The sequence below is a fragment of the Ursus arctos genome, unplaced genomic scaffold (assembly GCF_023065955.2).
Source record: "Ursus arctos isolate Adak ecotype North America unplaced genomic scaffold, UrsArc2.0 scaffold_2, whole genome shotgun sequence".
NCBI lineage: Eukaryota > Metazoa > Chordata > Mammalia > Carnivora > Ursidae > Ursus > Ursus arctos.
The window spans coordinates 28,957,470-28,984,381 of record NW_026622874.1 but is presented as its reverse complement, the minus strand read 5'-3'; the positions used below and the strand labels follow the sequence as shown (position 1 = coordinate 28,984,381).

Genomic DNA, 26,912 nt, shown 5'->3' with positions numbered 1-26,912 from the left:
CAATAGATTTTCACACATGAATTTCTGGTGGAATATTCTAAAGTTGTGCTGGACATATAAGACGTTCAGTGTTCAGGGCTCTTGACTACAAAATGTCAGCTGTACCTTCCCCATTACTGTGGTAACCAAAAACTTCCCCCACTTTTTCAAAAGGGCCGCTAGGGGGCAGTACTGTCTCCAGTGAGAACCAAGGTGTTCTTATCCGTTAGCACTTCCTTGGGAACAAGAACCTCATTCTCTTACCCTTGGACTCCCTAGTGTTGAACACAGTGCCTGACATGTAGAGCAGGTGCTCAGTCCTACGATGGAACAAGGCTATGACAAGAGTGTGCTGCTGAAGCACAAAGAAGCGTGAGGTCAGTCCAACAGGGGAACTGAAAGAAGAGTAGAAGCTTCACAGGTGTTTGAAGAAAGTTTCCGTAGAAGAGGATCTGGTGCTGGATGGCTGGGGTGAGTGGGAATGGGAGGTCATGGTAGAGGATGTGCTATACCAAAACAAGGGAATAAATCAAGAAAGAAGAAAACACAGGAACCAGGAAACATGATTCAAAACAGAAGTACAGGAAATTCCTAGGATGATGAGGAAAGGAAAAGATGGGACAAAAGCTTTGCAGAGGCCTAGACGGCAACCAGTCCAGATTAGAATAGGAAAACAAAAGGGCTCCCAGAGGAGTATCTCCAAGAAAAAGGAAAAGGCTTTAAAATGGATTTGACAGATTACCTTAAGTGTTTACCATATTGAGAGGAATTTTACAGTTCTATTGAAGAGTTTGGGAAAGAATTAGTGATAGACACAACAGCAAACAAAACAAACAGAAAAATAAAGCAATTATCATTCCGAAGGAGGATGGAAAGCTGTTCGAGAAAAATATATTCATAGTAATGATTACCTGACTCATACTGAAGAACATTTATATAGTCATAATAAAAAAAATACTAACTACTACTGATTTTTTGACAAAAATGAGAGATTAAAAGTGAAGCTGATGACTGCAGTTTATTCTTTGAGAAACTTGGCTATGAAAAGGAAACAGGAGTTCAGAGAAGAGAAACACAATGGCATGACTGCTGTCTCTACTTAATCCCCTGACAGCCCACTCCTACAGTAGTATGGGGTGGCAGCCATTGCCAATCAATCAGGTGTAATAACCATTAGCAACCCTGTGAGGCAAGCAAGTTTCATCAGCCTCCTTTTATAGATAAGAAAACAGAAGCTGTGAGAACTGAGAAATGATCTAGAATAGAATTAGAACCCACATTTCCTAGAATTCAAAGCATATGCTCTTTTATATTCTATATGTAACTTTCCAAAATAGCCCTTTGTCCAGAATTATACTATACTCATAAGAATGTAAGTTAACAAATGGTCAAAAGTTAGCTCCAACATAATAAAAATCTCTTGAAATTAAAAATAAATTATGTCTGGTAAAACACTGAAAATAGAACAATTCTAGAGTTAACTCTGTTTTAACTAGTAACATTATAGTATCCTTTTTTTTTTTAAGTGAACTAAATTCCTTCCATTGAAAACTAAGGAACATCAATAATTTTAGGAATAAAACCAAGCACACAAAGATTTTAAAAAGCACTAAAAGAGGAGGGGAAAACAAACACACAATTAAAAATGATCACTAAATATGTGAATATGTTGCCTACAAATGCATCCAAAAAAAGCATTTTCCAACATTAATATCTGCTTAGAAAATTTCAAATATGTAAACTTTCACTCCCTCCCTCAAGATTATTTTAAATAAAATTTTTACTTCTTGTAACTGGTAAGAGCATATAGGTACTCCTGATATACAAACATCTGACTGAAGAATGTAGCACATGCAGATGGCGGTCCCTGCCATGTAGGAGATTGCAGACGGGCTTCCTCCAGAAGCATTCCCAATGGCTTTCTCTCCACAGCCTTCACACGGACATCTTTGTGGCTCCACTATCCTCTCACTGCAAAGGTGCTTAGGGATCCAAACTGTCCCCTCCAAATCCAATTTAAGGATCTGTAGTGGAATTAATGTGCATCTGAAATGTGATTTTCCTAATATTTTTCAACATAAATGGGTAGTATTTCAGCTACATTATAAGAAAAAATAGGTCTTTAAAGGGTAGCCTAGAAACTTACCAATTTATAAAAGCACTTGCAAATTTTTTCAGAGGGGAAACGCATTTCAAATTCCAAAGGTCAGATTGAATAAGTATTTTTGAAACATAACCATTTATAAGTGGGTGACTACCTGTAAATATTCAGGCAGTGGCTTAAGCAAGTTGGCGTTATTTGGAAAGAAGAGGAACTGTCTCTAAGTCTTCTGCTTGTAGGGTCAGCAAAAGAACTGGAAGTATCAAGTCTACTGTAGAGAAACTTAAAATAGCTCCTTGTCATCACTACATGTTTAGTGAAGGACAAGGGAAAAAAAGGGAGTCTCTTCAATTAACTTCAAAGAACTTTTTTTAAAAAAGAAGACAATATAGAAGCAATTATTAATTTTGCTAATAGGATCACAAAAGGTTATAACTGGCAAATGAAAACTCATCTTACTGGTAGACAACCGATCAGAGGATTGCTGCAAGGATATTAAAAAAAAAAAAAAGTTTGCTCTAAAAATGTGGAAGTAGGCACCCTTGAGGACATTGCCTTCCCTAGGCACTTGCTTTCTAAAACATAGGGAAATGAAAAAGTGGAAATGAAAGATTGGGTAATCAACCTAGTTTTGCTTTCAGGTTACTGCACTGACTAAACTGGGAAACATGAACTTCTAAAAGCCTGCACGAATGTAGACATTCAGCAAAAAAGCACTAACTGAGGGCTTCCTTGCTATTCCTAGTGTATTTTATGTGCATAAATGAGCAAGCACGCACGCATTACATAGTATGTCTGGCTTATACTGGTTGCTAAAGGGATAACTAAAGGCGTGAAGAACGATGAATTGAAAAGTAGCACCCCTGGTGAAAATGAAACAAAAAACTAAGCAGTGATTTATGACTTTCTGGAAGGTAACCCTTTGCTACAACTTAAACAGAGCTGTTGAACACACCTGCTAGGTCACAGATGTATACAATCCTCTATAAAACCACTGCTACCTGCACATCACCAGCATCGGTCCATACTGAAGAGTTGTATCTCTTTTAAGGTACCACGTATTTTCAAACTCCTAGACAGTGTTGCTGGCCTGGGCCGACTCTCTAACATTATCCTGTAATGTTCTTTCCCACTCCTCCCTCCACTATAGCCTCAGTGGTCTTTTACTCCCTAAATACTCAAGCTCACTCTTGACTTAGGAACCTTGTTCTAGCTAGCTCTTCCCTAACTGAAAAAGCTCTTCCCCTTGATTGTCATAAGATAAATTCCTCCTTGTTACTTCCCCCAGAAAGTGTTTTCCATCACCTAAACACATCACCCTACCACTGGTTGTTTACTTTTATATTTGTTTATACTTTTTGCCCAACTAGAACATAAACTCCGTAGAGCAGGGACCTTGTTTGTGTTGCTCAACATTATATCCTCTTCAGTGCGAACCGTTCTGGCATAGAGTAGACATCTGATAAATACGTTGAGTGCATAGATGAATAACAGTCACTCATATTTATTGAGCATGGTGCTACATGCTGGTCACATATAATGCAAATGTAAAGTAAAAAAGCTCACAGAGCTTTCAGTTTTGTGAGGCCGTAAACAAGGAAATACACAAATATACTGTAACAAGTCCTATTAAGGAAATAAACAAGTATTATGATAGAGTACTAGGGAGAGGCTATTGTCATTAGGGTGGTTAGGGAAGATCTCTCTGAGGAGGTAGCATTTAAATGAGAAAGAAAAATTGAGAAGATGCCAACTTTAGAAGCACCAGGGAAAAGCACGTGGGAAAGTAAGGCACTTTCAAAGAACTGAAAGGTAGACCAGAGGGCTTTGGCAAAAAGGAAAGTGCCTGAAATGAATTTGGAGAGGTAGGTGGGGGCCAGATCATGTAAGGGAATGTTAAGAAGTTTGAAATGTATTTTATATATATGTTGTTGTTGGGGTTTTTTTAATTGGAAGATTTTAAGATCTTAAGCCAAGGAATGAAAACTGATTTCTGTTTTAAGAGTATCATAGACTTCTGGTCAAGTTGGTCTTGGAAATTCACAAAACTCCCCACCTTTGTCCAAAACATCATCGGATAAATACAGAAAATTAAAAAGATATCCCAAAGCATATACAAAATAAACACTCCTATGAACCACAATAAAGTAAAAGAGAAAAAGCTGTAAGTCAGGCCAAAGTTGCAGATCCACCAGTAAGCAGATGGTAAGTAGACAGTAGGTAACCAGGAATTTGCTTCCTATAACATAAAAGGGGCCCACCCAAAGTGCCCCAGAGGAGCAGGAAATGGGAAGAGTCAGCTTCACTGTATGAAACCAAGGGCTGAAATAGAGTTTTCCTACCCTGAAAAGGAGGCTGAAAAAGACCTGCCATTAACCATGGCCAGGAGCTGAGACATACATTAAAAATTATGGGAGCCAGATAATGCCTCAAAGCCTGGGCCTGGACCAAGCTGCCTGCTGACTTAGTGACTAGATCCACTCTCTCCTATATAATACAGTGGAACAGGGGCCCCAAGCTGCCAACTCAAGATTGGCTCTTTGCTGAAACTGTTCAGGGACCAGATGAAAGGCAACCGCAAAACTACTAGATAGGAAGGGGGGAAAGCAGTCACAAGAAAATAGGCACATAAATAATCTTAGCAAAGGAGAGTGTGCAAATCAAAACTCCAAAATACATGAAGAAATCACAACCATGAATAACAGCCAATATAACTAATGTCAAGGTGAGAAACTTACTGCATGCAGATGGCATAAAAATAGAGCAATCTGAAAATAATTCTGAAAGTTTAGGATCCTCTTATAGTTGAGGGAAATCATAATAGACATTACAAAAGAAAAATAAATTATTAAATAAAAACAAGAATACAAAAATAGAAGAAATGTAAAGAAGCAAAGTTGAAAGATTAGGTTAAAGATTTTCTAGAAGATGAGAGTCCTCTGATTGAAAGTATACTTGGAAATGTGAGTGAAGATGGGAGGAAAGAGGATGCAAGCAAAACAAATAAAAAAATCCCACCCGTCCCAAATGTACCTCATCTATTTAAATAAAATTGTGTGGGTACAAAGCACAAAGAAATTACCAATAAAATGCAGAGTTGAACTATTGTTACACTGTTGAGTGAAAAAGTCACAGAATGTATTGTGTAATACTTATATAATAAGCAACTTAAAACCCCCTGTGCCTGTTTGCTCACTTACAAATACACTGATAAAGATCTAAAATCAGACATCTCAAACTGTCAAAGTAGTTGTCTATTTGAAGGTGTGTGGGATCAGGCAGACTTAGAGGAGGATTTTCATTTACCACTATATATACAGCATTGGTTATTTAAAATTTCATATTAAACTTGCATTTACTGTGAGCACAAAAACTATAAAAATATAATTTAAAATACAAACACAGATCTATGGTAGTTGAATTGGAGGATTTCTTCCATATACTTAGGTTAAAAGAGTAAATTGCACGTCATATGAATACATGAATCAATTTTCTGTAAAATAAATTATCCTGCAAATGTCCAGTGCATATGTATTCCTGTATGATTATGTAAGTGGAGAAAGATGGACAAATGGATTTGTACCAGGTTAAGATTGGCTATCTGAAGGTGTAGTGAATAGAAGGCAGAGAAGAAGCCAAAAACAATATGTAAAAAATAGAATACTATATATTTTTTAAATATATATGATCAATTTATATAAAATTGTGTATTTATTTCATAGTTACTTCTTGAGTGTACAATGTCAGATAATGATTCTAGAGAGCTAGCAGGGGATACAGAAGTACAAAACAAAGTCCTTGTTCACAGGGAGTTTATACTACAGTGGGGGGGGAAGGATGAAGATGATAAAAAACAGAAATTATATGTCATTTAAGTGGTGAAAAAAACAAAAGCAGATTAAGTGGATTATGACCAAGGGGGTCAGAAGGGAATGTGACATAGGTTGTCAGGAAAGACCTCTCTGATGAGGTAACTTCGAACAGAGCTGAGTGAAGTGGGTCAGGCAAGTGGTTTCAGATAGGAACCAGGAACAGCAAGTGCAAAAGCCACAGGGCCAGTGTGTGTCGGGCAGTCCTTGGGGAAATAGCAAGAATGCTAGTGTGGTTGCAGCACAATAAGGAAAGGTGAGAATGATAAGAGACTAAGGTCAGAGATGAAATCAGAGAAGCAGCCAGGGACCAGGTCAGACAGGATCTTGTATACCAAGGGAAGTAGGATGGAGAGCCACTACAGGGTTTCAAGCAGGGGGTGACATGATCTGATTATGCTTTGAAAGGAATTCTCTGGATGCTGAGTGGAAAACTGGAATGGAAAGAAGGAGACCAGTGAGGTGACTACCATAGTAACCCTGCTAAGAGAACACCGATAAGAGAGGTAGTGATGGATTTGGTAAAAAGTGGCTGAATTTGGAATATGTTTTCAAGGTGAGGGCAGCAAGATCTGCAGGTAGACTGAAGGTGTAGAAGTCAAGCAATAATCATGAGTATGTGAGTTCATGTAATGTATTTCTTATGCTTTTAACATTTTTAGAATGTGAATGTATTTTTATATCAAGAAAAAGCAATAAAGTTATTTTCGATGTTAAAAAAAGAAGAAAAAAGGACACATCAAACACCACGCTAGATAACTAAAAATAAACATCTAGACATATTATGGTAAAATTGCAGAGCATTAAGAATACAGAGAAAATCTAAAAAGTCAGGACAGAAAAAACAGACGATCTATAAAAGAACGGCAATTAGACTCTCAGGAGACTTCTCATCAACAATGAATACCAGGCATGCAGATTGGAAAGGGAGAAGTAAAACTACATCTATTTGCAGATGATATGATACAATCTTTTATATAGAAAATTCTAAAGAATCCACTAAAAAACTATTAGAATTTATAAATGAGTTTAGCAAGATCAATATATAAAAATCAATTCCATTTCTATACAATAGCAATGAACAAAGTGAAAATAAAATTTTTAAAAATTCCAATTACATTAGCATCAAAACAATAAAATACTTGGAAACAGATGTAACAAAAGAAGTGCTAAAAACTAGAAAACTTTGTTGAAAGAATTCAAAGAAGATTTAAATAAATGGAAAGACATTTGTTGTTCATGGATTGGAAAACTTAATATTAAGTTATCATTACCCCCATTAATTTACAATTTCACCACAAGCCCCATCAAAATCCCAGCTGGCTTCTTTGCAGAAATTGACAAACTAATTCTAAAATTCATATGGAAAGTTAAGGGAGCCAGGAGTGCCAACAATCTTGAAAAGGCACCAAGCTGTAGGCCTCATATGCTCTGATTTCAAAACTTACTGCAAAACGTTAATAATCAAAACAGTGTGGTACTGGCCCAAGGACAGATATACAGATCAATGAAATAGAATTGTAGGACCAGAAATAAACCTGCACATTACAGTTAACTTACTTCCAATAAGGTTGCCAATACAATTCAATGAGGTAAAAAATAGCCTTTTCAACAAATGGTGCTGAAAACAATTTAGATATACATATACAAAAGAATGAAGTTGGACTCCTACCTCACACCATACACAAAAATTAACTCAAAATGGATCAAAGACCTAAATGTAAGAGCTAAAACTATAAAACTCTTAGAAATAAATCTTCATGACCTTGTATTAAGCAATGTTTTCTTAGATATGACATCAAAAATGTAAGCAATCAAAGGAAAAAAGTAAATAAATTGGACTTACCAAAATTTAAAACTTTTGTACTTCAAAGAAAACCATCAAGAAAGTGAAAGATAACCCGTAGGAGAAAATATTTGTAAATCATGTATCTGACAATGGACTGATTTCCAGAATATATAGAACAATTACAACTCAACAATAAAAAGATAAATAACCCAATTGAAAAATGGTTAAAGGATATGAATAGATATTTCTCCAAAGAAGATAAACTAATGACCAATAAGCACATGAAAAGATGCTCATTGTTAATCCACTTCCCACCCACTAGAATGGCCATGAACAAAAAGACAAATGATAAACTAATGACCAATAAGCACATGAAAAGATGCTCATTGTTAATCATAAGAGAAATGCAAATCAAAATCACAGTAAGATACCACTTCCCACCCACTAGAATGGCCATGAACAAAAAGACAAATGTAACAAGATTTGGTGAGGATGTGGAGAAAATGGAACCCTCACACTCTCCTGGTATTAATGTGAATGATACAGCCACTTCGGAAAACAGTTCAGCCATTCCTCAAAAAGCTAAACTAGAGTTGGGGCACCTGAGTGGCTCAGTCGGTTAAGCGACCCACTCTTGATTTCTGCTGAGGTCATGACCTCAAGGTCATGAGATCAAGCCCTTGAGTAGGGCTCCATGCTCAGTGTAGAGTCTGCTTGAGATTCTCTTCTCTCCCTCTACCCCTACCACCGCTTATGTGCTGTCTCCAAATAAATAAATAAAATCTTAAAACAATAAGGGAGGGGGGTGCCTGGGTGGCTCAGTCAGTTAAGCATCTGCCTTTGGCTCAGGTCATGTTCTCAGGGTCCTCCTGTTCAGTGGGGAGTCTGCTTCTCTCTCTCCTTCTGCCTTCCCCCCCGCTTGTGCTCTATCTCTCTCAAATGAATAAACAAAATCTTAAAAAAAAAAAAAAAAAAAAAGCTAAACTAGAGTTACCATATAATCCAGCAATCCCATTCCTAGTTACATATGCTCAAGAGAACTGAAAACATACGTCCACACAAAACTTGTACACAAATGTTCATAGAACTATTCATAATAGTCAAAAGTTAAACAACTCAGAAATGTCTGTACTCAGTACAGCATGCATCACTTGATCTCAGGTCACGAGTTCAAGCCCCACACTGGGCACAGAGCTTACTTAAAAAAAAAAGTCTCTACACTGATAAATGGATAAATAAAAAGTATATACATAAAAGGGAATATCATTTGGCAATAAAATGAAGTAGTGATACATGCTACAACACAGATGGACCTCGAAAACACTACACTAATTAAAAGAAACCATTCATTCTTTTTTTAAAAATTTAAATTCAATTAATTAACATATAATGTATTATTTGTTTCAGGGGTACAGGTCTATGATTCATCAGTCTTACATAATACTCAGTGTTCATTACAACACATACCCTCTCCAATGTCCATCAGCCAGTTACTCCGTCCCCCCATGTCCCTCCCCTCCAGCAACCCTCAGTTTGTTTCTTAAGATTAAGAGTCTCTTATGGTTTGTCTCCCTCTCTGGTTTTGTCTTGTTTCATTCTTAAAGAACTACATATTGCATGATTCCATTTATAGGAAATGTTCACAACAGTCAAATCTAAGGGACAGTAAGCAGATTAGTGGTTGCCTAGCGCCAGGGGAGAGAGAGAAGAGACTGGAGGAGAATGGCTAAGGAGTATGAGAATTCTCTTTGAATGATGAAAATGTTTAAAAATTTATTTTGGTGATGGTTGTATAACTCTGTAAATATACTGAAAGCCATCAAGTTGTACACTTTAAATGTGTAAACTGAGGGGGCACCTGGCTGGCTTGGTCACTAGAGCATGCAACTCTTGATCTCTGGGTTGTTAAGTCTGAGCCCCATGTTGGGTGTAGAGTTTACTTACAAATAAAATCTTTTTAAAAATTAAATAAATAAATGTGTAAATTAGTATGGTGTATGAATTATATTTCAATCAAGCCATCTAAAAAAGGAGTATCAAAGATAATGATGTAATATATTCCCTATGGTAAATGAAAGTAAATAAAACAAAATTTAAGAACAAGATGAAATAAAAACTAAGAGAGTCTACCACCCACAGACTTTTACTCAAAGTACCTAAAGAAGCACGTCAGCAAGAATAGGGAACCTAGAAGGAAGGCATGAGATTCAAGAAACAGTAATCATAGAACTGGGAAAATTTTGTTGATAAATTTAATCACCGAGTGCAAAAAGATAGTAATGAGTAAACTGTATTTTTTAACAAAAGAAAAACTAAGACACAGAGAAAAAAACTGGGGAAGGGATGTGCTTATTCAGTGGGTAAGGTGTAATAAGGTCCTTGTCTTGTTCAGGAGGGGACTTGAAATACTGAACAACTCCAGGCTCAGATAATTTTAGAATTCTAACTAAGCTAAATTCTAGCCACGCTAAAATTTGATAGGTAACACTAAAAGAAAAGAAACATAGCATATAGCTTCCAAACCAGAAAAAAAAAGAGAATAAAGAAAATTCTACCAACATGATAGAAGGCAAAAAAAAAAAAAGAGGGAAAATGGTAAAAGAAAACTCCTAAATTGCAAACTAAAATTACTCAGAGCCGGGCTATGAAACTTCTACATATCAAGACTTGGAAATATGGCTAAAGCAGGACGTAGCAGCCTTCAATGCCTTTATTAAAAAATAACTCTCAAACAAACTAAGTGTTCAACTCAAGAAGCTATAAATTACAGAGAAAACTCAAGAAAGCAGGAAGACCATAATTACAGATAAGAATTCAAGGAACCAGAAAACTTAAAAAAAAAAAAGAGAACTCAAAAACTAAAAGCTGACTTTCTGAAAGACTATAAAAACAAAGAAACCTAAAGCAAGATATTACCAAAAAAGAGAAAGCTTAATATTAAGAAAGAAAATAATCATATGTGGAATAGAGATTTTTCAAACATAAGCAATTCCTAAAAACAATTTCATATCAACACACTGAGCACATGGATGAAAGAGATTATTTTCTAAACAAATATTACCAAAATTGATTCAAGAAAGAAAAAAACACCTGAAAAAATAAACAAGCATTAGGTATACTAGTGGTTAGTATAGCTAGCTAAAGTCTAAGTCAGACATCACCCACCCACCCACTAGGCTCAGACAGTTTTATAGTTGAATCTTATCAACTTTTCAAAGAAGAAATAACCTCTATGTTTACAAACTGTTTTATGAGGGCAGTATAAACTTGATGCCAAAATTAGAAAAGGTCAGCATGTTTCAAAACACCACATACACATTTTTGTGTGTGTGACTACAGGTGCAAATATACTAGACGTAAATATACTAAACAAAGTATAAGCATAAAGTATAGGTAAATTTAATTCCACAGTGCATGAAAGGAAAAATATAATAAGTGGGTTTTCTCTATGAATGCAAAGATAACCATCAGAAAAATCTGTCGGTGTTTATTCACCGTATTAATGGAGTTAGAGACAAAAAGCATATGATCTAAGGGCACAAGGGAACTTTATGAATTATAGAAAATGCTCCATTTCTGAATTGTGGTGATGGTTACATAGTTGTATAATACATTCGTCAAAACTCAAATTACATGCATAAAATGGATGTATTTTATTATATGTAAATTATTCCACAATAAAGTTGGTTAACAAATATATGATCTCTGTGCAAAAGTACTCAATAAAATTAGACACTTACTTATAATTTTAAAATATTATGACCACTATCATTGCTACTAGTCACCATTATACTGAAGATTCTAATCAATGTAACAAGACAAAGATGTATAAAGTAGGAAAAAGATAAAACCCATCATTACTTGCAAATGATATGATTATCTACATTTTTAAAAATCTAGCTAAAACTAGATAAACCATTAGAACTAAAAAGAGTTCAGCAAATAAAAATCAATGGTGCTCTTAAACATCAGCAATATTTGATTATAATATGTAATCCCAAAATGCTACCATTTACAATAGCTACAAAAAGGTATCTAGGAACAAATAAAAGATATGTAAAACCTATATAAAGAAATTTATAAAACACTATTTTTTTCTTATAACCATCTTTATTACACGTTTTTAAACACTTCTCTACATCATTACAGAATGCCTACCATATCCATTCCCTTAAACAACACTGTTCTCAAAGAAACAAGTGGGCAGCACTCTCAGAATCATCTTTATTACTTATGTTTATAAAACGCTATTGAACATTTTGAAAAAAACAAAATGAGATATAATATGTTCACAAATAGGAGGACGTACATTGTTAAACATGGCACTTCTTTCTAAATTAATCTATAAATTAAATGCAATTCCAATCAAATCCCAAAAGATTTTTCCATGGAATTTAACAAGTTGATCTTAATAATGCCTATGGAACAGTAAAAGGCCAAGAACAGGCAATAAAGTTTTGAAGAAATTGCAATGTATCAAGACTTCTTATAAAACTACAGTAATATAAAAGTGCGGTTAATAGTGTACAGACAGCCATGTCAACCAATAAAAATAAAAAGAGAGCCCAGAAAAAGACCCCAAAATATATGGAAATTTAGCATATTAGAAAGTGATTGGAGAGTGACATTACAAAGCAGTGGAGAAAAGATGGGACTATTGGTCAATCAGTGATGCTAGGACAAGTGGCTATCAGTATGTAGGAATTAGATTCCTTCCTCGTAAGTTGTGGTCCATATATACAATGGAATATTACTCAGCTATCAGAAAGAACGAGTTCTCAACATTTGCTACAACATGGACGGCACTGGAGGAGATAATGCTAAGTGAAATAAGTCAAGCAGAGAAAGACAACTATCATATGATTTCTCTCATCTATGGAACATAAGAACTAGAATGATCGGTAGGGGAAGAAAGGGATAAAGAAGGGGGGGTAATCAGAAGGGGGAATGAAACATGAGAGACTATGGACTATGAGAAACAAACTGAGGGCTACAGAGGGGAGGGGGTGGGGGAATGGGATAGACTGGTGATGGGTAGTAAGGAGGGCACGTATTGCATGTTGCACTGGGTGTTATACACAACTAATGAATCATCGAGCCTTACATCAGAAACCGGGGATGTACTGTATGGTGACTAACATAATATAATAAAAAATCATTAAAAAAAAAAAAAGATTCCTTCCTCATAAAATGAAAAAAAAATTTCAGATGCATTCAAGACCTAAACTTGATAATCAAAACTCGATAAATATCAACGGATCTTTATGTCACTTGGGTAGAGGATTTCTTAAAGACACTAAAGAACAAATTATAAAGGGAAAAAAACTAGTAAATCCAACTACATTAAAATTTATATACAAGATCATTATAAAGTTAAAAGACAAGCCAAAAATTGAGATCAATTATTTAACCAAATTGTGCTTATAACGAAAGGATTAATATCCAAAATGTGTGTGTGTGCATGTGTATGGATATGTGCCTGTATGTACAACTCTTAGAAGTAAGTTCAAACAAACCAAGAGAAAAATAGGCAAACAATATAAACAGGCAACTCACAGAAGAAACTGAAGTGTTAGAAAAACATAAAGTAAACTCAACCTTTAAATACTACCGGGTGCCTATCAAATTGGCAAAAATAAAAATTGTGTGTGTGTGTGTGTGTGTGTGTGTGTGTGTGTGTATAGAAAGCCTGACAGTAACAAATGTTGGCAAGATGTGGGAAAGCAAGAACTTCCAAACACTGCTGGTGGGAATGTAAACCTATACTTTGGATGGATAATAAAGTTCAAATGTATCAGAATGTTATAGCTGAACAGTAATAGTTCAAATGTAATAGCTGAAGAGAAACAAACTCTACGACCTAGAAATTCTGCTTCCGGGAAATCTACTCCAGAAATTCTGTGGCATATTTACACTATACAAGGAGACAGTTATAAGAATGTTCTTGTAATACTATTTATAACAACACAAATAGAAATATCTAAGTGTCTCTCAAGCATAAGCAGTGCTGTATTCATATTCTGGAATACTATATATTAGCTCAATGAATAGAAAGCTTTGTGTATATACAATGTCAAGAGTGAAAAAGTTGCAAAATATGATCAGTATAATACAATTTATATAAAAATCTAAAAACAAATGCCATACATTATTTACGGTTACACATCTATAGAATAAAAGCATAACATGGACAGTAAGGATCCACTCAGCTTGAGGATAGTGATTACTTCTGAAGTAAGAGAGAATAGAATAGGATGGTGAAGGGGTACAGAGAAGGTTTCAAGTGCATCCATAGCTTTTAGTTCCTAAAAAGATCTGAAACAAATTTGGCAAAAATGTGAATAGCCCTTAAAAATAGGTGGTAGCAACAAAGATGTTCATTATGTTATACTCCATATTTTCTATATGTTTGAAATATTTCAAAGAACTTCTAAAAAATCAACTCTGTCCAATATATATACAATGGAATGGGAAAAAACAAGAGTGAAACAGGAAGACCTTCTAGAAAGCTTGTGTAGAAATCCTGGCTAAAGTGATGGTGATCCAGACTGGAAGTGATAATAGCAGGATGGAGACAAATAGATGAATGTGAGATTATATTTCAAAGGAATAATTTGTAGTTTCTTGATGGAATGGATATGAGGAGTTCAGGGGAGGAAAGACTCAAGGCTGACTTCTAACTAAAGCAATAATGTAGATGAAGGTGCCACTTACTCAGGGAAAACGGGGAAGAACCAGTTAAGGGCATGAAGGAATTCTGTTTTATGTTCATCTTTTACACTCAAACATAAGCTCTTTAAAGGGAGAATCTGTCTACTTTATCTCCATATACCTCAAAGATCCTAACATAACTGCCAAATCAATGTTATACATGCTGGCTAAGTATTGCTTCTTGAAAACCAGAAAACCTTTAAAAATGTCAGCTTTCAAATACATCTGATATCACTTAATATTCTAATAACAAGAAGAAAAAACTTACAAGAAGTTCCCACAAAAATTTTCCCATGCAGCTTATTCAGACTTTTAGGTTCTATACAAATTTATGCTATTTTCCCAAGCCATTTTAATTAATTTTGTATGATTTTACCAGTTAGATGTATTATAAGTTATGCAGTATTATAACGTATGCCGTTGTAAATGAGATAGGATTTATCCTAAGGTTATTATTTTTTTAATTTTATTTATTTATTTGAAAGAGTGGGGAGAGGGAGCACGAGAGGGGGGAGGGGAAGAGGGAGAGAGAGAAGCAGATCCCCCCTGAGCAGGGAGCCAGACACGGGGCTCAATCCCAGGACCCTGAGATCATGACCTGAGCCAAAGGCAGACGCGTAACCGACTGAGCCACCCAGGCGCCCCTATAATAAGGTTATTATTACATAGTATCTCTTTATAAACCAGTACTTATGTATTTTAGTTACAGATTATTGAACCCCTCATCTTCTGGAATTCATAATACAACCCTGGTAAGTAGGCGGAACAATGCTGTAATATTTACTGACAGAGCTGGAATTCACACCTAAAGCATCAGGCTCCAAATCTAGAATTTACCATTAAAAAACTGAAGTTTGAAGAAATCAAGGGAGACTTGCCCCAAAATACACAGCTAATAAAATTGTAAGCTAATTTTGCTGTGCTTACAGAACTGATGCTATTCTAAGTTTATAAACATTATGAAAGTGTTATAACAACAAAATCTTAAAATTTATCCAAAAGATATTCTCTAATTATTCTTTTGCTTAGTTTTGAAGTTAGAATCATATGATATAGAGGATTTTTCCACTATTACTACATAACTGGAATGGTAGGAAAAAAATCATGTAGACCTTAAAGTCATTTAAGTAAATTTGTTCTCCTTCCTAAGATAAAAAGGTTACAAGTTACTTTAGAGGATAATTATATCTAAAAAGTAATACTTGGGGGGTGCCTGGCTGGCTCAGAGCATGTGACTCTTGATCATGAATTCGAGCCCCACGTTGGTGTAGAGTTCACTTAAAAAAAAAAAGAAAGAAAAGTAATACTTGGGCAATTATGATACCACAAGTTTCAATTATTATCTTTATGTTGTTCAAACTCAAAACAAGTGTATGTCAACTACTGCCTTTTGGCAACTTTCCCTTTTTAGTGAACCTAGGTCAATTTTTATTTGTCAGAGTGAATGCTGTGATTTTAACAAATTTCTGAGTATCAGTACACTTGTACATCCCCCTCTTGGTTTATCCCCATTGGCTTTGGGAGATTTAGGAGGGGCAGGGGACATGTTAGAAAGTAGTGCACAATTTGACAAAGATAAGGTACACAAAACCGTAAGTACAGGTAGCCCATACAAATAAATCAATGTTTTAATTGTTTTTCTAATAGTTCAGAAATAGTACTTAAAAGGGGGGTATACATGGGTGGCTCAGTCGGTTGAATATCTGACTCTTGATTTCAGCTCAGGTCATGATCTCGGGGTCGTGGGATTGAGCCCCACATCAGGCTCTGTGCTTAGCACAGAGTCTGCTTGTCCCTCTCCCTTTGCTCCTCCCCGGCTCGCGCGTACATGCGCACTCGCTCTCTCTAATAAATAAATAAATAAAATCTTTAAAAAAAAGAAAGAAAGAAATGGTACTTTTGAATGCCAAAGGAAAACACCAAAAGGTCTCTTAGGAAAACTGTTACAAATTTTTAACTGTGACAATAGAGCCATTTAAAAATATATATGATCCACATTTTTAGTAATGCAAATTCTGTTGCTGGATTTACGTAAGTTTTTATTAATTTTATTTCTCTGAGTTTTAAAGGATGCATCTAAATGGAAACAGAATTGAGTTCAAAGGTATATCAAGTACGCATATGTTTTCTCAAGTTCAACATTATATTTTTATTGGATTTTATTTTGTAAACAATGAGAAACCAATTTTCACACTGGGGAGTGACACCATGAATGCTTTAACAGTATAACTTTGGCTGTAATACAAAGAATGGACAGTATAGTAGCAGTTAGAAATGGGAGAGTACTATAATAGAAGTTAGAGAATGAGAAGGTGTTGTAATAGTCTAGGTCAGGGGAGAGCTTTATAAAAGTCCAGATTCCTAGGATCTACTCCTGGAGATTGCTGAGTCAGTACATTTGGAGCAAGTTTTTATAATCCTAGAGAAGAGCTAAACACAGATGACTGGTAGTGAGTTAGAGCATTGAAGGGAAGATACCCTTCATGCTGACACCTTTAAAAGAGTATCAGAACTCATAAAATATTACAAGCTGATGCTTCACTTTTACCACAAAGAGCACTGACTTACCTGGATCAGGGTCATATTTTAGGTCCAATGGATGTACAACAGGGCAATACTGCTTCTAAACACAATATAAATTAAAAGAGATTTAATCACTTAATCCTTCATATAAACATTTCCTTCAACCAATGTAAGCAAATATACTATTAGCTGGTCAAACCATTCTTTTAAAGAAAGAAAAGTGGGTTGGGTCACGTGGATGGCTAAGTCAGTTAAGCGTCTGTCTATTGCTCAGGTCACCTCAGGTAGTGATCGTGGGGTCCTTGGATAGAGCCCCGTGTTGAGTATTAAGCTTCCTGCTTAATGGGGAGTCTGCTTCTCCCTCTTCCTCTGCTCCTCACCCCCCCCCAATAGTGCTCTCTCTCTCTCTCTCAAATAAATAAAATCTTAAAAGCAAGAAAGAAGGAAGGGACGGAGGAAGGGAGGGAGGGAGGGAGGGAGGGACGGACGAAGGAAGGAAGGAAGGAAGGAAGGAAGGAAGGAAGGAAGGAAGATTGAAAGAAAGAAAAAGATCCTGAAATCTACAGGAAAGGAGGGGAAAAGATCAAACTAAGTCTGAATTATACCTTTTATAGCATTGCCACCTACTGCATACACTAAGAAATAGCACCATAAAAAAAGTTTAAGAAAAGCAAACAAGCAAATTAAGGGCACAGAAACTGAATTTTGTGTTTAAAGTACAAGGTAGTCTCCAAATTATGAATAGACTGTTTTTCAAAAGTTCATTTTAAGACAAGTGTTTGGAACTCAGAACTCATATTTCCACAGAAATTCTGTTTTAAAAAGTGGTCGCTGCCATATCATCACGCTGAAGCCTGTACACTCTGTGATATACTGGGACTATGAGAGCAGAACTATAGCAAAGGATCCATGGGCTCACTTCGGCAGCACATACGCTAAAATTGGAACGATACAGAGGTTAGCATGGCCCCTATGCAAGGCTGACATGGAATAAGATCTACAATTTCGCAAAAAGAAAGAGTAAAATGGTTCCTCCTTACTCCTGCCCAAAGCCAGCAGCAACCAAAAATGTTTTCTAAAAGATCTGCCTTTAGTATCCTCACCCCATCCATCCATCTTGCATCCATTTTTAAACTTCCACAGTGGTACCCCACCTAGGCCTGCAACTCTCTTTCTTTTACGCAATACTGATTACTAATTAGATTTTTCTCCAGGAAAGAAGGGGGTAGTTATAGGGAGAGAGAAAATAAATGCATTTGAATGTTTTTCCTGGGGAAACTTTAAAAAGCAAGGTTGGGGGAGGGGGAGGATAGAGTAGGGTATTTTTTTGAGGATGCTTTGGAAGAAAAAAAATGAAAAATTCTGCTTATATTTTTTCTCATAGAACAATGTCTTTATTGCCTAAAACAATTCCTGACAAAAGGCGACTAGAAGATTTAAATGTGAAAGTATGCTAATCTCAAAAATTAATGACAAAGAGTATAACATAATTTAAAGCAACATGTGTTTCTCGCTCCAGAGGCAGTGCCATTCCCAGCAAAACTACTCCCACCCCATCATGACTTTTGGAGCAAAACAAATTACAAACAATTCATAAACCAAATTTCGGTGTTATGAACAGGTATCATCCTTCATCATCAATTTAAGCTAAAGGGGTCTTCCAAAATATATAAACATATACAAATAATGTGCCAAACACAAATGACAAACAGAAAGAAAAGGCTTAAAAGATAAATTTATTGAGGCACCTGGGTGGCTCAGTCAGTTAAGTGTCTGACTCTTGGTTTTGGCTCAGGTCATAATCTCAGAGGTCATAAGATCGAGCCCCAAGTCAGGCTCTGTGCTTAGCAGGGAGTCTGCTTGAAGATTCTCTCCCTCTGCACCCCCTCAAACTAATAAAATCTTTTAAAAAAAGGATAAATTTATTTTTCCTTCCTGGTCTCAGAATTGTAAAGTTAGTCTTCCTTCCTCAAATTCTATTTTAAAATCAGCTGTGTTCAAAATCTAGTATAACTTAGAACAGGAAAAAATCTTATAAGAGATAAACAGTAGTAATTGAGGAAGAAAAGACAAAGAAAACAAAATGTCATCTGTGTCCACACAGATTAAAATTAAATTACTTTAATTTTTTTATTGTAATAAAATAGACATAACACAAAATTTATTATCTCAAAGATAAATCATCTTACCAGAATTTCTTGTTTTGCTTTTATGGTTTTGATGACACATTCAAGGATCTTTCTGGGATACTGCTTACGTTTTGTGGCTACATCTACTATGATTTCATCAAACTGATCTTCAAGTATTTTGATATCAGAATCTATTTCAAGAGAAAAACAGTATCAAAAAATTTCTTAAAACACATTGCTTTTGTTCTATATAGAAGTATAACAAGCTAAATTTAGAAAATACAAAATAATTAAGAAAAACAAATATGGTAAGTTAATGGATGCCCCCACTTTGGTAATTAATTCATTTATTTACTCACTGAAAATCAATTACTGAGCCCTATGGGAAGCCAGGCCCAAATCAGAAAAATACAAAGATGAATATAACATGATCCCTGCTTTCTAAAAGCCCACAGTTCCCTGGAAGAAACATAACTGCAAAACAACTTGATAAATGCAACTGAGGTATGAACAAAATGCTGTTTGGACACTGTACAATGGAACACTAACTCTGCCTGGGGAATTTAAGGCTTTAAACAGAAAGCAACATTTGAGCTAAGCCTTAAAATGTAAATCCACTGGATTAAAAAAAGGTGGGACAAAAAATAACAAGGTGAAGCATTTTAGGCAGAGGAACCTGTATTTGCAAGATCATAGAGGTTTTGGGAAACTTTGTTCTAAAACTAAACGTTCTAAATGGCTGCAGGATAAAGTATAAGGAAAGAAGGATGATAAAATATAAAAGAACTAGACTGTAAAGGGCATTTAACGTCAGAGTTTCTAACATGTTTTGACTTCATTATGTGCTACACCAAAGCTGTGACAGTAGCAGAGTGGAAAAGCTAAATCTGAGATAGACACAACTGGATAAATAGTAGGAAAAAGTAAGAGACACGGTGACTTCATAATTTCCTTAACTAAAACTATTTATCAGTGGCTTTCCTGCTTTAAAATAGTAAATCTCAAACTTCAGCAGAATAATTACATGGGGAACTTGTCAGAAGTAGAGAAATTTTGATTCAACAGAGGCCTCTGGAATGGGGCCCCAAAATTAAGCACCCTAGATGAAATGAATGCAGGTGGTATATCAACCTTATTTTGAAAGTCACCTTTAAGAATAAGTAGTTAAAATACTAGAGAATGGGGTGCCTGCGTGGCTCAGTTGATTAAGGGTCTGACTCTTGATTTAGGCTCAGGTCATGATCTCAGGGTCTTGGGATCCAGCCCCGAGGGGCTCCGGCCTCAGTGGGGAGTCTACTTGAGGATTCTCTACTTCTCCCTCTGCACCCCTCCCCACATGCACACGTGCACCCTCACTCTCTCTCAAATAAATAAATCTTTTTTAAAAAAAATACTAAAGAGCTAGGTCATTGGCTTAACTGGTCTCACATCACACCTGTTCTGCTATGTCATAGTCTATGCTAGAAATTTATCTATTTTATTAAGTAGAAGCTTAAGAAGTCTGAAACAGTGATATTTATTTTTGGAAACCTTCAAACATTGCTGACATATATCAGTGTGTATACACACACACACACGCACATATTGGGTAAAGATTAACGAAGTACATCAGGTATCTCTCATTCATGTAACAAATATTAAGTCCAACTAAATTCTTTTGAGAATATTATGAGAAAAACAGTCACTGCTTACTTTGAATACTCATTTTGATGAGCAGCCCTTCCTAAATTTTAATTTATCCATTTAAAAAGTTCAATCATTAGCCTGAAATAATGTACTATTTCACAGTATAAAAAAAAAAAAAAAGTCTCCCAGCTAAATCTTCTATGGAGGAGGAAAGTGGTTTTTCAGCGCCACCTAATGATAAAGCTACAAAACTGAAATGTATAAACAATTTGAGTAGGGAAGATTTTGTCACCAATTTAACAAGTATTTACTGTGTACCTACTATATGCCAAGCTAAGTGCAGAAAAATAAATATAGCCCCTGCTCTCGAGGAATTTACCCTTTAATTCTTAAATGTCCCCGGTCAAGCCTGAAATCAAGTCCTTTCAGGATAGTTACAGAGGAAGGGAGAAAGTTGTTTTCACTTGTATGTTCATTCATTCATTCTTTCATTTGTTCACTCATTTCGATAATGATCCCAGGGAACAAAACGGACAAAAACCCTCTGCCCTTGCGAAGCTTACTTACTGCTTCTATGTATTAGAGCAGATACAAACCCTTTTAATCCTATCTGCTGAACCTTTTTCTCTCCTTTCCTACCGTCTTAGGGCAGGTCTTCACCATCTTTTACTGTACTATTGCGATAACTTCCCTAGGATCAGCCTGCCTTGAATGTCACCCCTCTCCAATCCATCCCCTACACGGCCAGCAGTTAGGTTCTAAAACACAAAGCTTTCATGTAAACTCTGTTTTAAAAATCTCTCCTGGCTCCCCATTGCCTACAGGATAAAGTGCAAATTTCTTAGCAAACCCTCAGGGCTCTTTGTGATCTGGCCCCAACTTCTCTCTCTAGCCACACCTGCCATTAGTTTTCCCAATTCATTTCTTTTTTTTTTTTTTAAAGATTTTATTTATTTATTCGACAGAGATAGAGACAGCCAGCGAGAGAGGGAACACAAGCAGGGGGAGTGGGAGAGGAAGAAGCAGGCTCATAGTGGAGGAGCCTGATGTGGGGCTCGATCCCATAACGCCGGGATCACGCCCTGAGCCGAAGGCAGACGCTTAACCGCTGTGCCACCCAGGCGCCCCTTCCCAATTCATTTCTGACATTTTCCAAACATATCACTCCTTTGTGCCTTTGCACATGCTGTTCTCTCTGCTTCAGATATCCTTCCTCCTTTTTGTCTAGCGCATTGTCATTCATTAAATGCATTTAATTTAACAACAATCTACTCTGTTAGGTCTTATTCCCCTTCCTAACAGTATAGTAATTCCTTGTCCATTTCCTTCCACTAACAATGAGTTCCCAAATAGTAAAGACCATGTGTTTTCATCTATGTCCTAGAATTTGGTATGGCGCCTTGGCATTATCAAGTGCCCATGAAAGAAGGTAAAACTGTAGTATTCTCAACTATTTCCCCTCACAGTTATAAGGAGGAAAAGGGACAAAGAATAACCACACTCCACCCAGGCTGCCAACCTATTAGAAAATATATATTTTTAATCTATAAATTGATGAATCATATTGTTAAAGGCAGCCTGGAGCAAACAATAAAGCAATTCCAAAGTGACTTCACAGAACAAGAGTCAAAGACACAGGAAAGTCTGCATAGTTTAAAATACTCTTAGGTGATTGTGATACACTCCCTCTCCCCTATGAATTGCTAATCATTCTGATAATATTTGGGAAATCTAATGTTCCCCGCTTTTACCATTTCAATATATAAACTAGAAAGTAAATTTTGGTGACTTTGAAGAGATAACTACAATAATCCCAAGGATTAGACAGTGAAATTTTCTGGGCAAAGTATTATCCTAATGTTGAGAAGAAAAATTATAACCACAGAGGGTTACTTGATGCGCTTGGAATCAGCTCAAGGGTATAACTGGACAGCAAGTAATATCAAGCAGTGATGCCAAGTTATGCTGGTCAGACTCTGTTATATCACCATGGGGAAAGACAAGACGCTCTGACCCTCTTGTCAGGGTAGCCCTTCTCTTAGACTTTGCTGGAGAATTCTAACTCTTTTCTCACACATCTCATTCCTTTTCTACTAAATTTTTTCCTTCTTACACTGACCACCGACCATTTTCTTTCCATTAAAACTTTGATTTTTTTTAGATAAGTCAACACCATTTGTTAGGGTACAATCAAGTCTGCTCTGAAGAAAGTATTCTGGGGCGCCTGGGTGGCTCAGTAAGTTGGAAGTCTGCCTTTGGCTCAGGTCATGATCCTGGTGTCCTGGGATCAAGCCCTGCATGGGGCTCCCTGCTCAGCGGGGAGCCTGTTTCCCTCTCCCTCTACGCCCCCCACCCCATTGGTGCTCTCAGTCTGCTGTCTTTTTCAAGTCAATCAATCAATCCTAAAAAAAAAAAAAAAAAAAGACTGAAAATGGGGATTAAAAATTAGCATTTGAGATAAAATTAGCTACAAAAATAACTCAGAAATTAATGACAGAAGGAAAGTTAAATCACATACCCATAAAACTATCTGTAGCTTCCTGCCATGCTTGCCCATTAATGCTGACATTCTCTTGCACAGCTGATTCAAAAGTCTGAAATAAATTCACAATACTCAAGTCACTAAAAATAACTTTAAATATTGAACTAAAACATTTTGGCAAAATAAGAACTTCAGATTTGTAATACAAAATATCAAGAAAAAATAGACTAGCTTATTAGTATATTCTTTTCAATGAAGATTCCATTTCAATCATTGATTCTACCTACATTTTAGCTCTGATAATCATTATGCTACGTCTGAGAAAATTTGACACAAAATTTATATACTTCTAAGATGAAGGAAAAAAACAGGCTAACAAAGTTGAGCGCAGCTGAATCTCAAGGGTACAAGTACTACATATGCTGCTGAACGAGCATCAGTGTTAACAAAGAAAAAATGGTTAAAATAAGTAAAATTAATTTCTACTTCATAAAGGACTGTATTTTTTATTTTACTTTTTAAAGATTTTATTTGTTTGACAGAGAAAAACACACCGAGAGAGGGAACACAAGCAGGGGAGTGGGAGAGGGAGAAGCAGGCTTCCCACTGAGCAGGGAGCCCGATGCGGGGCTCAATCCCAGGACCCTGGGATCACGCCCTGAGCCGAAGGCAGACACTTAGCGACTGAGCCACCCAGGCGCCCCAAGGACTGTATTTTTTAGAGATGTACACTGAAATATATAGAAATGAAATGATTGATGGGGCGCCTGGGTGGCTCAGTCGTTAAGCGTCTGCCTTTGGCTCAGGGCGTGATCCCGGTGTTCTGGGATCGAGCCGTGCATCAGGCTCCTCTCCTGGGAGCCTGCTTCTTCCTCTCCCACTCCCCCTGCTTGTGTTCCCTCTCTCACTCCCTATCTCTCTGTCAAATAAATAAAATATTAAAAAAAGATTGAGATCTGGAGTTGCTTTAAAATAGGAATTGTAGGGGCGCCTGGGTGGCACAGCAGTTAAGCGTCTGCCTTCGGCTCAGGGCGTGATCCCGGCGTTATGGGATCGAGCCCCACATCAGGCTCCTCCACTATGAGCCTGCTTCTTCCTCTCCCACTCCCCCTGCTTGTGTTCCCTCTCTCGCTGGCTGTCTCTATCTCTGTTGAATAAATAAATAAAATCTTAAAAAAAAAAAATAGGAATTGTAAAGGGACACCTGGCTAGCTTAGTCATGTGACATAGAGCATTTGACTCTTAATCTCAGGGTTATGAGTTCAAGCTCCACTTAGGCATGGAACCTACTTAAAAATAAATAAATAAATAAAATAGGAAGTATAAAAAATTTTTGATAACTGTTGAATTTGGTGATGGATATACAGGTGTCCACTGTACTAGTCTGTTTTTTGTAAGATTAAAAATGTTCATAATACATTAAAAAATAAGGGACTAAAGGAATTTGGTAGTACCATTAAAATTTTAAATGCACATTCCCTATTACCTAACAATTTTACTTCTAGCAATGTATCCTAAAGAACTATTCTCATAAAAACATAGGAATGTTTAGTAAAGCACTATTTGAAATTACGAAATACTGAGGGGCAAATGAAATCGAAATTCAAATTTGGAAAATGGTTAAATATATTATATCCATATCATGCAATACCCAAAAAGAACAAAGTATATCTCTACATATCACTGACAAATAATAGTCGAAGACAGATTTGGTAGAGAAAAAAGAAGCTAAATTCCTAAATACAGCAGCCTAACACTATTAATGTAAAAAACAAACGAAAAACTAAAACAACAAAGAGAGATGTAAAGGCATAAAAAAGGGTATAGAAGGATTACACCCTCCATGGGCCCTCCAAAATAGTAAGTTATTTCCAGGAAGGAAGAGGGATAGGGGAGAGGAATTCAGACTTTTGCTTTAAGCTCTTTTTTACAAGAATGTATTTTACACATTTTGTATAAGTAAAAATAAGCATAAATCAAATAATGACTGATAATTATGAGTTAAAGTACACACTCTACACTTTAAAGATTTTATAAAATAAAATTCTTACTTTATACATGGGATTCAAGGATTCTCTCAGAATACAAGCTGTAATATTCATTGCACAATCATATCTATATGACTTTTTTAGACTATCCATTACAATATTACGTGATTTTAGATAAAGAGATATATCAACATAATTAAAGCCTTTGCCTTTTATCTGCTCTTAATATAAAACACAAGTGAATTCCTTGGTAGTTTAAGTCTTCAAACCTTTATCTTCTAATTCACTTGATCATCCATTAAATAAGGTATAATAGGTTAAGCCAAGCTTCTCTTTTTCTGTAAAGTAAATGTTCTAAATAGGTTAGCACTTCCTACAAAGGGGCAAATTCTAAGATCATTATGCAACAAAAGTCTTTTCCCTGAAACTACTAAAAATGTCCTGAAGTATGTCTCTATTCTTCCTTTCCTTGCAAGAAGGTGGTAATAGCATTACTGTATACAAAACTGGAAGACTCACTACTCGGGCTGTTTCTTTATTCTTCTTCCATTCGACATTTATTTTTATTGTTTGCACTGTGGTCGTTCGAACTCACAAATGTACTGCATTATGAGCTTTTAAATTTATTTTCTACAGATAGACTGTATGCTTCCTTAAGGCAGGTACCAATCCCTCAATCTGTTGTGTCCTTCCTCAAAAAAACTATGTTCTTCAGGGCTTTGCAAAATATGAGAAAGGAAGAGGAAATGTTATGAGTGCCAGAGAAGTTATTAATCAAGACAGCTTCCTTATCTACTTTAGACTTGGAGGGAAAATGTTTTCACTGACTTTACATGTCTAAAACAGGCAAAAGGAAAGACCAAAGGCTAGTTTGGTGACACTGGCTGACTTCCAGAATTATTCTTTTCCTGGAGAATTCCTCCTCGAGTCTATGTCTGCACTGTCCACTAGGGGAGCCACTAGCCACTTTGTGGTTATTGAGGCCTTAAAATGTGGCTAGCCGGCAAGCAGATGAGCTCTAAATTTAAGCCGCCAGATATGAAAAGCTTAGACGAACAAAAGAATATAAAAGATTTCGTTCCTTTTTTAAAATTATTATTACAAGTTAAAACGGTATCTTGGATAGAACGGGCTAAAAAAGACATAACATTAAAAGTAATTTCACCTATTTTTTCTTCCTTTAATTTCAAGTCACATACATAGCTCGCCTTGTATTTTTCTACTGGACGGCGCTGGTCTAAGCGATTAATACCCAGCTGACACTAGCATCTATTTCGACCCCTTGAGTTTCTCCGGCTGCTTCTACCGGAGCGGGTGGCACCGTTAACTTTGCGAAGCCTGCCGTAGGCTCTTTCTGAGCCTCGAGACGGGTACAGGGTAAGGGGGTGATAAGACAAGAGATGGCTACCGGGCCCGTACCCACTGCACATCTCGGAGAGCGGGCTCCCGAATCTCCTCTGGCAGCGCGTCCCCGAGCTTTTCCACAAAGCGGCCGCACAGTTCTAGCATTTCCGTCACGGCCCGCTTCGAGGTGCAGTGCACCCGGAAGTCCTCTCGGGAGGTGGCGGCGACCGAGGTCCCGTCGTCGGCCCCGGCCACTCTCTCCACGTCCCGCGGAAGGGAAGGGATCACCAACACAGGAGACCCCGCCATTTTTCCAGTTTGAACTGCGAGCGGGAACTCTGGGAGCGGAAGGGCAGGCTCTCACTGGTGGA

General features: G+C 36.5%; 1 protein-coding gene and 1 pseudogene across 2 annotated transcripts in view; one reads left to right on the top strand and one right to left on the bottom strand.

The window, feature by feature from the left end:
• The window catches only part of NSL1 (NSL1 component of MIS12 kinetochore complex), a 34,518-nt gene extending 7,618 nt beyond the window's left edge, over positions 1–26,900 (bottom strand). The window contains exons 1-4 of one of the 2 annotated variants that reach the window (XM_026509110.4): positions 26,617–26,900; positions 23,246–23,321; positions 19,162–19,292; positions 17,018–17,072 (exon numbers count right to left, since the gene is read on the bottom strand). In XM_026509110.4, the coding sequence (XP_026364895.1) occupies positions 17,018–17,072; positions 19,162–19,292; positions 23,246–23,321; positions 26,617–26,850 (496 nt within the window). In that variant the 5' untranslated portion in view covers positions 26,851–26,900. The remainder of the gene's footprint in view (positions 1–17,017; positions 17,073–19,161; positions 19,293–23,245; positions 23,322–26,616) is intronic. The other variant, XM_057315331.1, reaches the window with a different exon arrangement.
• On the top strand, positions 17,884–17,979 carry LOC113262999 (U6 spliceosomal RNA; annotated as a pseudogene).
• Positions 26,901–26,912: the final 12 nt, after the last annotated feature.